The 13,435-nt window shown below is 42.9% G+C and overlaps 1 protein-coding gene across 1 annotated transcript in view; it reads left to right on the plus strand.

Annotated features, from left to right (window-relative positions):
• The window catches only part of LOC146817844 (G protein-coupled receptor family C group 6 member A-like), a 266,256-nt gene that overhangs the window by 208,626 nt on the left and 44,195 nt on the right, over nucleotides 1–13,435 (plus strand). The window contains exon 5 of the mRNA XM_085611306.1: nucleotides 1,428–1,551. Within this exon, the coding sequence (XP_085467432.1) occupies nucleotides 1,428–1,551 (124 nt within the window). The remainder of the gene's footprint in view (nucleotides 1–1,427; nucleotides 1,552–13,435) is intronic.

Below are 13,435 nucleotides of genomic sequence, written 5' to 3' on the forward strand. Positions count from 1 at the left end.
AATTTATGATATATATTTATTTTGTTGGGATATTAAATCTATGTTTATTCTCGGCTATTACATGATGTATTCATGGAAGTAGTAATATTATGCATGTGTTAGTATTCCATTTATTAGATTGTGTGTTCTTACATGTTTCTTATTTACTGCATTATGATTCCAATTTGTGTCTGTTGTTGTTAACTTCATCTGTATAATCTGAAATTCTAATAAATTCATTATAGTTAAAAGAAATCTAGCCTTAAAGGATAAGGCAAACACTCTTCAGAAATAATGCTCGACAGAGCAGGTATTGCCCTTCTCCCAGAATGCACTCTGGGTGCTGCTGCCTGCATGATATGATTTCATTACAAGACCAGAGGCTACCATAACGCAATAACCTTTAATTGCTGCCCCACATGCAGCCCTTTAAAGAACATGCTACATCATATATTGATTGTCTGTTATTTTTAGCAAACATATAAATCTCCAATATAGGATTAATAGTTAACAAAAGCATAGTAAACATGCTATTGTAGAAGATATAAAGTAGGTAAGCATATGTATACTTATCTTGTTGAGGAGCAGCTAATAAAAGAGGAAGGTGTCCTTGTGCACTGAATTCTTATACTCTTTCATGAACATTCCATTGTTTATGATGCATTACTGTTCTTTAAAGGGCTGCATGTTGGGGAGGCAATAAAAGAATATTGCACAATGTTAGCCTCCGTTGTCTTTAATGAAATCAAGGGGAAGAGGTAGCCGGGGGTAAACTGTTCATGTCATTTGGAGTTATCCTCGATCTTACATTCATGCTTCACACAACAAGATGTTAGCGATCATCTAAGGGTAAAACCAGCAACAAATGCACCAAAGGGGATCATAAATAGTCTTCGATCCACAATTGTTACAATGTTTTCTATCAGAATACCAAATGCAATATAGGCAATGTTAGTAAACATTAACATTCATTAAAAGAAAATAAACACCAAGGGTTCTCATTTAACCAAGGTCAGTATACCTTATTTACACATGGATGCCAATTGGTACCACTGGTAGCATCTACTGCACCCCAAAACTCAACAAATGCTGCCACCAGGACCTAGACAAAGAAGTCAAAGGTGAGCACCACCCAAGACTACAATTAGGGAGACCACACCAGGATGGTGTCTCGAAGATGCAATATACCTACAGACTAGTAGTGTGGGGGAGTCCCCTGGATTAGAAATCATCCCAACTCAGACAAAAAGTGAAAACTTCAGGCATACCTAGGTGACAGAGTGTCTAGAGCTTTTTTCCTTGCAGTTGTGCAAATACTTTTTTTAATCAACCATAATTGTTTATTTGTAAAGCACAACTGAACAAATGAACTGTTTATGATTTCTGCATACTTAGCATGAAAGACAAAAGCATATAATAAGAATGATTTTTTTTAAACCCTATTTTAGAATATTCATTCAAAATGCTCAGCTGTGTGCACACCTGGACAAATGAAAAAGACATCTGAGAGTCAGCACACATGCTGCTATGAATGTGTCAGCTGCCCAGAGAACCATTACTCTAATCAAACAGGTAAGGAAAACATGTAGATAAAAGACTGAAAAGGAATAGAAGAGACTGAAAGAAAGCGCGAGAGAGAGAGAGAGAGAGGGAGAGAGAGAGAGAGATAGGGGTATGAGAAATTGAGTAAAAGAGAGAGAGAGAGACCGAGGCAGAATGATTGAGAGATTGGCTTCCAGGGATGGATGAAGTGACAAACAAATAGCTATGTGGCTTGACATCTTTATGGGCCAAGATATAAGAGGAGGGTGGAAAGTAATCCCTAATTTGTGATCTGGAATTGCAGATATGGCTATCCTTGAATATATTTTTAAAGCATGTTACCACCATTTTTTATATCTTAATATCTTTGCGAACAAAAAATCTAAACTAAGTGAAATTGATCCAAATCGGGTTGTGTGACTTTGGATGAGAAAACATGCTATCACAGTAGCTACTTGAATAGGAAACACAATGAAAGCATTATTAAATACATTATTACGTTTTTTTCTGAAATGTGAACACTACAAAGCATAAATCGTTGCATAGAATGAACTCTGCAGCCTTATTGGTGAACATGTGAAATCTAAAAACAGTATAGGTCAGGATGGCCTGCCTCAGGAATTAGTAAAAAGCAAGACTTGGCATATCCAGGAGGTCTTGTCAAATGCAAGTGCCAGGTAATTGATTTTGCCTAGGCTTGTTTTCTTTGGCTTTGCCCAAAGAAAGAGAAATCCACAGGTCCTGAAGTGTTCTGACGAGAGGCTCTGAAGGTGCCACAGTTATACCTGGTGTCCACTTTTGTGTGGGGGAATTCCATTGTCTGGGAATTCAAAATGGCCACCAGGGCATCACCATGCATGTGCATGCATACACACACTTGCTTGTTTGTTTTATAAGAAAGCCATTACAAAACGGCCTTAGGTGCATCACCATGCAAGCAATGGCCACACTTGTGGAGTTTCTCATAAAAACAAGCATTTCAAGTTTGCCATCCATGCACGCTCATGTGTGATGACGCATCAGCATCCATGTTGGTATTGCTATATGAAGTTTTATTTAGCATTCATAGAAGGCCAACGGCCAATTTAGAATGGTAAAGTAGAAGAAAAAGTATGAGCAGGAGCTCAAAGAAGAAGCAAGTGGCCTGGTAAAAGTGTATAGTTGCTGGGCCCTTGTATAAATGATAAAAACAAAAAAAGCAGGAGAGGGATGGCCTGAAAAAACCTATGGTTTTTTTCAGTGAATTTCTAAGGTTTTTTAAATGCCAATTCCTAACTATAACGCCCCTGAAACCTAAGGTTTTTTCAGTGAATTTCAAAGGTTTTTTAAATGCCAATTCCTACCTATAACGTGCATGAAACCTATGGTTTTTTCAGTGAATTTTAAAGGTTTTTAAAATGCTAATTCCTATCTATAACTTATCTCTAAAGATATCACGTTTAATGATTTTCATTGGATTTCTAAATTTTTCAATTTCAGTGTGTCAATTTCATTAATTATCTTTTTTTAAAATACTTTTTTATCACCGTTTTTTTAACTTATTTTTTCAATAAATTCTTTTGAAAATTAAAAAATATTATTTGTTTTTATTGGGTTTTTAAAAAATACTTTTTTATCTTTTTAAAAATATTTTTTAAACTATATTTTCAAAACTTTATTTTTTACTTTTTTTTCCTCATTTTTTGGGGATCCGCGCACCATTCTCGATCCCTACGCGCACGGTATGCATTGGGTACGTGTTTGATGTGCGATTGCAATGCGACTGGTACGCGACTCCAAGCCTACACGCGACACGTACGATGTACGTTACGCGACGCTTACGCGATGCATCATATGCGCCTATGACGTGGTGGGTGCGCGGATCCCGCGAAATATTTAACATTTTAAAAAACATATATATATGTATTTCATGTGAATATTAATTGAAGACAAACTCTAAACTACTCTTAAAAGTAATATATTTTTACATCTAACCCTATATTCCGTTTAAATTCTAATTCGCGGATGCGTGCTGGGTGCATGCTGCGTAAGCGCAGGGTGCGCGGATCCCATGTGACCTGCAAAAAAAGAGATTTGATTGGTTCATTACAGTTCCTGTTCTAACTATTGAAAGACCCCACCCATTGCAATCATTCTTCTTTGACCTTCTTTGGAAGAGCATATCTTTGCAGAGAAGAAGCTTTTTTGACTAAGTTTTTACTTAGCTCAAACTTTTTTCAGAACAAATAATGGCTTCAGGGCAGCAGGCATCTCCTCATACTTCTGAGGATGATTTTTTGGAAGAGCCACCACGCCCACCACGTTTTTCATCTGTGGTGTGGAAATTTTTCACCTATCCTGATGGGCAAACGAAGACCAATACCACCTTGGTGACGTGCAAGGTCTGCCAGAGAGTGCTGTCTCGAGGGGATCCTAACAAAAAATACTCATGCGGAACAGCTAGCATGATGAAACACCTAAGGACCCTTCATCCGGTAAATCTTGCTTGGGAGGAATGCCGAATGATGAGAGTCGCTCCTGCTCCTTCCAACTCATCGCAGCCGAGCACTTCAAGAGTGCATCCTTCAGCACAAAATTTGGACATCCGTCCACAATTTCAATTTTTGAAAGTGCTCTGCGTTGAATGCAATGCGACTTTATGCTACAGGGAGCAGTCTATCGATCTGATCTGCCGTAGGCAAGAAAGTCACCATTGCTAGTTTGTTTTTTTTCCCCAGAAGTTCATTGTTTTGTTCCTCCTGTTCTGTTTTTTCCTTTTTTTCCCAGAAAAAACAAAAAAAATTAAAAATTGTTCAGAAAACTCAAAAGAATATATAAAAGAAGAAAGAAGAAAAAAAAAAGTTCTTCTAAGAACTTTCATTCATTATTACTTTATTTCGGTCTCTTGGACCATAAAAGAATTGCAGAATAGTTTTTTTTTACAAATGATAAAACAATCAAATACAAAGCAGTTTACCAAAAGTGTAAAACAGATTCATTCAGTTGGAGTTAGCTTAATACATTGATTACGCCTAAACCACATTGCTGTTAAAAATTTTGCAACTGCAAATACAATTGGGGCCGAGAGATCTTTTTTTAAAATCCTATATGCTGGAAGATACCGTCTAAAGCCCAGATTTTTTAGTAGTGGGACAAGCCAGTAATTCCTTGCTCTTCTATATACTGGGCAAAAGAATATAATATGCAAGTCGGTCTCTCTCGAATAAGCACAGGCTGGACATTGCGATGTAGTATCAGAATTTGTCCAGCGAGCAATATGCGCTTTAAGAGGGAGGGTATTATACCGCCATTGCAAAAAAAGTTTCCTTGTGAGCGGGGGACCTATGTTGTCAAATACAAGCTCTAGATGGTATGTATCTTTGGAACACAAAAAATCCCCCATCTCCTGGGCATTTTTAATTGTAGCGCATAAGTGGTGCTCATAATAGGCCTTAGAGAGTGACTTTCGTGAAGTTCTAGGACAAGTATTTTCAGGGTCAGACCAAAGGTTCAGTCTGCCTAGTGACTCGCAGGTTTGCTTAATATATCTGAGCCAAGGAATTTGTGTAGGGTTGACAAGTCGCATAATCTCCTGGAGCTCAGCTCTGTAGTTGAACAATTCTGGTGTAGACCAAAGTCTGCGCCAGTACATTAGGGGTTTAAGACCCAGCTGCTCTGTGATTGGTCTGAGGCCTAAGTCAAGTCTGAGGGGGAAGAGAGGGGTACTAGACGGGAGACCTGTCAGTTGCCTTAAGAAGTTATTCTCGGTGACCTGCATATTATGGGTAGCTGTGTGCCCCCATAATTCGCCTCCATAGGTCACTGCCCCCTTTGCCTGAATTCTATAAATTTGGAGGCGAGGGGAGAGCGGCTGAAAGGTCAATCCTCGTGTCATCCTTGCTATACCACCTATCATTTGGGTCAGTTTTAAATTCACCCTAACACGGTGCGAATCCCAGGTCAGAGACTGGTTAATTGTTACCCCCAGATATTCAAATGTGTGGACCCTCTCCAGCCTGGAGGGCCCTAGAACAGGATTGGCGCGTGTTGATGAGGGCGGATTGAAGATCATGTACTTAGTTTTAGAAGCATTAATCTCCAATCCGCGGGTCGCGCAAAAATTCGCGAATCCGTCCAAAATCCGTTGGATACCCATAGGGGATTTAGAAAGCAGCAGGGTATCATCCACAAACAAAATAGCGGGAACCCTTGTGCCATCAAGCCTGGGAGCATCAATGTTCTTCAGGCCGTTCAGATGGCTAATCACCCCATTGACAAAGAGGCAGAAAAGAGTTGGTGCAAGCACACAGCCCTGTCTAACCCCCCTGTCAATGGGGAAACGGTCCGAGAGAATTCCTCCTCTTCCGCATCTAACCCTTGCAAAATTCCCCTGGTGCAGTCTCCTCAGAATTGATAAGATATCAACTGGGACCCCAAGGTCCGCCAAAACGGCCCACAATTTGTCCCTGGGCACTAAATCGAATGCGGCGCGAAGGTCAACAAAGACCGTATATAGCCTGCCGCCCTCGATTAGCACAGTCTTCCAGTATATAAAATTCAAGCGGAAAATTTGGTCAATAGTAGAAATACATCTTCTAAAGCCAGCTTGATAAGTACTCATAATTCCGCATTTCTCAATCCAGTCTTGCAAACGATTGAGGATAAGTCTTCCGAATAGTTTTTGGGGGACATCAATAAGACTAATAGGTCTGTAATTGGCTGGGAGCAGAGGCGAACCCTTCTTAAATATTGGGACAATCTCTGCGCCCAGCCAAGTCTCAGGCAACTCCATACCCTCCAAAATAGAATTAAATAAAAGCATAAAGTAGGGTGCCCAGACTTCTGGTTCCTGCTTGAATAGATCCCCTGGTAGGCCGTCCAAACCGGGTGCCTTACCTGTTGCCAGACCCATAATAGCCATTTTAATCCCTTTTAACGCAAATGAGAGCCCCCGTGAGCTATTAATTTCTGGCTGAACGGAATCATCTTCAGTCCCATCAGGTAGCTTATAAAGGGACTGAAAATGGTCATGCCAGATCTTAGCTGAGATGTTAAGCTCTACTGCGGAGACCAGCTCCTCCGAGACGGTATTCACACAGCGCCAGAATTTGCGCGAGTCCCCATGTGCTAAGAAATTTGTTAGATTCTCCCATTTTTGGTGCTCCCATTCGATTTTTGCATTTTTAATTATGGTTTTGTATGCCATTCTTCTATCCCTGATTTCCACCCTATCTGTCCCTGCCTTAATTGCGGTCAAAAGGTCACTTTTGGCCTTCCTGCAGGCAGAATTATACCAGAGGGGGCCAGGGGCATGCCGGTTAGCCCTTTTGGACATTCTAGTTAAAATTTCAGATGTGGATTTAATAAGATCAGCGTGTAGCTGGCCCAGCTGGTTGAATAATCCCGGAATACTACCTTGCACACTTAGAACTTGAGCCTTCTCGAGCGTGGGGATTAGTAGGCCGTACAACTTGGGTATCATCCCTTGTTCTGCTGCTAGTTTCTCCCACTTTATTCTACGTCTATTGCTCGAGAGTAATAACCCCAACTCAGATGAGTCCCGTTTCTTCCCCCTAGGCTCCAGACCAGAATGATAAAACTCCAGCTCCAGAGCATTGTGGTCGCTATCTGCTCTTGGTATTACCCGAAAATCACTTAACTGCGACCACAAGGACAGTGGAACCAGAATATAATCAAGTCTTGAGGCTTTGTCCTCTCTATGGAAGGTACATCTCGGAGGGATATCCGATTTTAGCCTTCCATTGCAGGCCCTAAGCCCGTGCTTCAATGTGAGGGATGTAATCTGTAGTGCCAGAGGGGACCAAACTCTTGGGGGCGGGAGGTACGATGGTGGTATGGACCATACAAGGTCCTCCTCCTGAGCCAGTCCGTCCAGTGTACCCAGGAGTGGTTCGAAGTGGCAATTTAGGTCGCCTCCTAATAGATATGGAATGCCCTCCGGAATAACATTTAGAGCAGAATCGAGCTCCTCAATAGTACGGGATTCTTGCGAGATATTAACTGGCCTAGAGTAGACATTCAATATCAGAAGGCTATATGAATTTGGCCACTCCAGTAATACAGCAAGAATATCATCGGAGTTGAGTGGGAAGGTAGCAGCCCTGCAGCCTAGATATGCAGCTACCCAAATTGCAAGACCCCCCGAGGGGCGGCCTTTACCACTCCATTTTGCATTTTTAGAAAAAACAGCAAAACCTGTACGAGTGTGGCCTTCCCTCAACCATGTTTCTTGGAACAGGCATATGTCCTTGTCCTCTATGAAATCACTCCAAGTCGGACAGTTCAATTTGCTAGACAGACCCACCACATTCCAAGATAAGATTTTGAGAGGGGGCGAATTGGTCCTTTCTGGTTCGGAAGTGGGAGGTGCAGTGGCATTAGACTGCACCTTCGTTTTATCAGTCAATTCATCCTGACATGGTATCACCAGTGTTGCAGTAGGTAGTAAGTTAAGAGTCCACGGGCAAATTCCCACATTTGCTGGTTTCTGTTCAGGTCCATTTTTCTGAGAGGGGGTGGCTATTTGGATATCGTGTATCGGAGGGTTTTTGTAACCCAGGTCCTCCCCTGATCTACCCAGTCAATCCACCATATCTAGGTGGCTGAACCTGTTATATGTGGGGAAGCAATCGTCCGTCGGGATTCTGATACTAGGATAGTCTTTTATTGCATTGGGCCTCCACCTACATCCTCTTCTAGGCACAGATTCCCAACCCTCCTCTTCCCTCTCACACCCTGTCGAGGGGTAGAAGAATGATAAAGGGAGGGTTTGGATAGGTGATTCCTGTGCGTTCCGGGGCCAGCTGCATATATGCCTGACAGTAGCGGGGTCCCTGAAATTAATCAGAACACAGTCTCCCTGGATAGATTTTCTAGTGGTGCCTAACCATGGGACTCTCCTCACCATGAGGACCTCACTATATATGCCCTCTGGAAGGGGTCTGTTGTTAGAGAGCCAATGTATGACCTTATTTTTTAAGGCCCCCACAGGTTCTCTCGAAGAGGGTTTTAACTCTGGAATGCCTGTTAGAATCACTACATATGGGATAGCCTGGGGTGGCAAATTGACTATCCTGTGGTGTGAATCATTCGCAAGTGCCACAGCTGCATGAGCAACCAGATCCTGTTGGGAATTTGGATTTGTACTTGTTGAAATTCGTGGTAGTAAGGTTTTCGGTGCAGCTGCAGGGGCCTGTTGTGTTAGAATTGGTTGAGGTGGAGGTGGAGGTGGAGGAAACCCCTTTTGTGGAATGGGCTCTGTTGTGGTCTCACTCTCCCTATTGGTCGTATCTCTATGTATGAGCTTTGCCTCCGCTAGATGTGTGAGACCCTTAATAATTTTTAGTAAAAGTAATTCCATCTTAGTTATGCGATCCTCTAAGGGATTAAAAATCTCCTTCAGAAGAATACGGATGCCTGAGAGGGTGAGGGCCTCATCTTTTATTGTGGAATTTGGGCTGGGGGGCGACTGGGCCGGGATTGGGGTAGGTATAACCCTTTTTTTCCCCGTTTGGTTCGGCACCTTGGTTGTCAGAGTCTGATGATTTGCCTTATTTTTTGAGTTATGCTTAGGTGCTTTCGCCTTAGATCCCCCTGTAATTTCAGGCCTACTTTTTCTTTTAGAAATGGCTCCCTCCCTCTCCCCCCGTGATAACTGGGTACTATGGCGGGCTCTCTCAATGGGTGCGCCAATGTTAGGGAGAGTCGTTATGATACTGGGTAAAAGCGAAGGCGGCCTCACAGGGGGGAGAGGTAAAATGCTTAGCTCCGTAATAGCGGACATATCACAATCAATGGGAATTGTAGTGGGGCTGTGAGAATCAACTGAATCACAAGTGCCATTTGCCCCCTCATTATCTAAAGATATATGAACACCAGTTTGTTCAGGCGTGGTAGCAAGTGCAAGGGGGCCTAGTGAGGATCTCCTAACCCAGTCAATTTCTTGGGATATTCGCCTTTCCAGAATAGTAATTTCATCGATTAAAAGTGAGCCTGCTTTGGCAAAGTAAGTGTCCAAAGTACCTTTGGCCGCTCCAGCTGCCAGCGTAGTCCTGCTTCTCGTTTCTCTTGTAGTCATTTTCGTACCTCAAATCCGTAGATAGTATAAAACGATGGTCAGGAATAGGGAGGCCCGGGCCGTGCCTCGTCCGTACTCGAACGGCCTCAAACGGCCCGCTCTTAGCCCGGTCTTCGCCCCGTGCTTCGTTCCGCGCGCGTTCCGCTAGCGTGGATAAAATGGTGGGTATTTGTAGGGAGGAGCAAACGGGTAGTGCTTGGGAAGAGGACCCAGCTGCGCCGATGGAGCTGAAGGCGCTGGGGAAGCTGGTCCTCGCAGTCCCAGCCTCAGGATCAGGTACAGTGTGGAAACCTTCGCTGCGTGCTGGCTTCACAAGGGCAGAGTTCAGGGCAGAGTTCGGCGTACACGCTTTCAGGTTCCAAGCAGCAATTAATGTTCACGAGCGGCTCCCGCGAAGCGGGGGCCGCGAGTCGTTGCCGCAAAAAACAGCAGGGGTGCTTGGGAAGAGGACCCAGCTGCGCCGATGGAGCTGAAGGCGCTGGGGAAGCTGGTCCTCGCAGTCCCAGCCTCAGGATCAGGTACAGTGTGGAAACCTTCTCTGCGTGCTGGCTTCACAAAGGCAGAGTTCAGGGCAGAGTTCGGCGTACACGCTTTCAGGTTCCAAGCAGCAATTAATATTCACGAGCGGCTCCCGCGAAGCGGGGGCCGCGAGTCGTTGCCGCAAAAAACAGCAGGCGTGCTTGGGGAGAGGACCCAGCTGCGCCGATGGAGCTGAAGGCGCTGGGGAAGCTGGTCCTCGCAGTCCCAGCCTCAGGATCAGGTACAGTGTGGAAACCTTCGCTGCGTGCTGGCTTCACAAAGGCAGAGTTCAGGGCAGAGGTCGGCGTACACGCTTTCAGGTTCCAAGCAGCAATTAATATTCACGTGCGGCTCCCGCGAAGCGGGGGCCGCGAGTCTTTGCCGCAAAAAACAGCAGGGGTGCTTGGGAAGAGGACCCAGCTGCGCCGATGGAGCTGAAGGTGCTGGGGAAGCTGGTCCTCGCAGTCCCAGCCTCAGGATCAGGTACAGTGTGGAAACCTTCGCTGCGTGCTGGCTTCACAAAGGCAGAGTTCAGGGCAGCTGAAAGACCCCACCCATTGCAATCATTCTTCTTTGACCTTCTTTGGAAGAGCATCTCTTTGCAGAGAAGAAGCTTTTTTGACTAAGTTTTTACTTAGCTCAAACTTTTTCAGAACAAATAATGGCTTCAGGGCAGCAGGCATCTCCTGCATCTCCTCATACTTCTGAGGATGATTTTTTGGAAGAGCCACCACGCCCACCACGTTTTTCATCTGTGGTGTGGAAATTTTTCACCTATCCTGAGGGGCAAACGAAGACCAATACCACCTTGGTGACGTGCAAGATCTGCCAGAGAGTGCTGTCTCGAGGGGATCCTAACAAAAAATACTCATGCGGACATCTAGCATGATGAAACACCTAAGGACCCTTCATCCGGTAAATCTTGCTTGGGAGGAATGCCGAATGATGAGAGTCGCTCCTGCTCCTTCCGACTCATCGCAGCCGAGCACTTCAAGAGTGCATCCTTCAGCACAAAATTTGGACATCCGTCCACAATGTCAATTTTTTAAAGTGCTCTGCGTTAAATGCAATGCGACTTTATGCTACGCGGAGCAGTCTATCAATCTGATCTGCCGTAGGCAAGAAAGTCACCATTGCTAGTTTGTTTTTTTCCCCCAGAAGTTCATTGTTTTGTTCCTCCTGTTCTGTTTTATCCTTTTTTTCCCAGAAAAAAAAAAATTAAAAATTGTTCAGAAAACTCAAAAAAATATATAAAAGAAGAAAGAAGAAAAAAAAAAGTTCTTCTAAGAACTAACTTTCCTGGTTTAAAAAAAGAGCTATATTTCTTTGTTAGTGTGTGAAAGTTTAGATGAATGTATGTGTAGTACGTAATTGACTGAATTAATGCATTAGTAGCGTATGGTCAATATATAAGTGCAGAACTATGAGGAAGTGCTGCAGCATCACACAGTAATCTCTTTAACTGCAGTGTGCCGTAGTACTTCCAAAGCACAGGGATGCAACATATGTACATAAATATGTTGCAAATCTATGCTTCTCTCTGCACGGCTGCTTAAACTGCAGCCATGTGGTGACACAGGCACCCTTGCACCATAGTGCAAGAAAATCTGTGTCATGTGCTGTTTCTTTTTGTGCAGGAAGACACACCTTCCTGCACAAAAACAATGAGAAAGCGCATGTTTCTCCTTCAATATATGCTGAACATTTTAGCATGCATTGAAGATATAAAAATGTGGAGAAATGAAAACAATTCTCCTTGTGCTTTCCTACACTAATTTTAGAATGGTGCAGCATTCACACATATATCGAGATTTATGACTTCTGATAAATCTAGGGATGCGTCTTGTTCTATGAGTATTCAGTGCAATTATGCACAACAACACTTCTAGAACACCCTTTCAACGCAAAGTGGTGTTTATGATGAGGTTGTATTTACATGGAGTAGAAAAAGTGCACAGAGTGCCTTTTCCTCTCTTTGTAAATATGAAAGTTTCTTGCGCAATAACTATGTTACAAAAAGTGACATATTTCTGTTTTTCAAATTGCTTGCGAATGATAGAAGGTAAGCACAGAGTTTTGTCTGCAAAGATGTTCAAAAAAGAATGATTGAAATGATTGCGGTCCTTCAATATTATGAACCCCTCAAATCTCTTTTTTTGCAGGTCACATGATATCCGATTACAGTCAGATTTCAAAACTATATAGGTATAAACAGAGTGTTTTTAAAAACGTGTTTAAACTTTGTAGCTTCTTGCAGATCTCTCCAGTCTGCATATTGATACTTAGACAAACTTACCTTCACAGTAATAGAAATAAAAAATGGTATACATTTTTTTCAGATTTCCTTTGCAATCTAAATTGATGTAAATTGCTTATTTTAAAATTAGGATTTGTGAAAGAAAAGAAAAAAATAGTTATCACATGTAATAATACATTTTTTACAACACAGCATAATTTCCACAAAGTAATTTGTTTGCCTTTTTTGCTGTTCTCAGAATATACTGAATTTCACTAGAAAAAGTGATTTCAATAGTACTCATCACTTAACAGCGGGCAAAAAAAAAACAATCAGAAAGATTGTTAAAAAAAAAAACAACATGCTATTCTCAGTAAAATACCAGAAAATACAAATCACACATATATGAAATGCTTACGGCTAACGAAATTTTATAACTTTAACTTATAAAAACTGTAAATGTTGCCGCTTTAAAATATTCACCGAATCAATGACCACCAAAAAGTCCATAATTCAAACATATACCCTTCCTTGAGGCCAAATGGTATTTTTGCACTCCTTTTTAGGTCTCGTGTTAGGCAGCGCATGCGCTGCATGCGCTGTCTCAGCGAGACTTAAAGTAATCTCTATGTTGGCTTCAAGTTTGTGTGATTTCTCCTGCCCCTTGCGATTGGTTTAAATCTGGCATTGCTGTTGTTTTCTTGCTTTCTGTTGGCTGTTGCTCCGATGGTAACTTCCTTGTAGTCCCGAGGCAGCGGCGCCTAACTACAGTTTTCCTCCGCTTCCTGGCACTTAATTGCCTGCAGTGTGCCATCTGTTGTTTACCCCTCCCTGACTGACGTGTGAGACCCTGCCGGCAAATGTAAGCTTCGGTTGTGGTTGGGGGCGTGGCCCCCCTCTTCTCCCTCCTCGCCTTGTTTTACTTGTGCGCTGTATTAAGCATGCCTCCGAGATGGTTCACAATAGCATAATGTTTTCCGTCTTAACGGCAGGTTTGTGCTTTCTTTGACAGTGTCCTGCAATTGGGGTTTCCTGACAGCCTGCTAAAATGGGTGTGATTAAGCTTCGACAGTGAGGTCTCC

This window comes from Triturus cristatus, chromosome 6 (genome assembly GCF_964204655.1).
Source record: "Triturus cristatus chromosome 6, aTriCri1.1, whole genome shotgun sequence".
Lineage (NCBI taxonomy): Eukaryota > Metazoa > Chordata > Amphibia > Caudata > Salamandridae > Triturus > Triturus cristatus.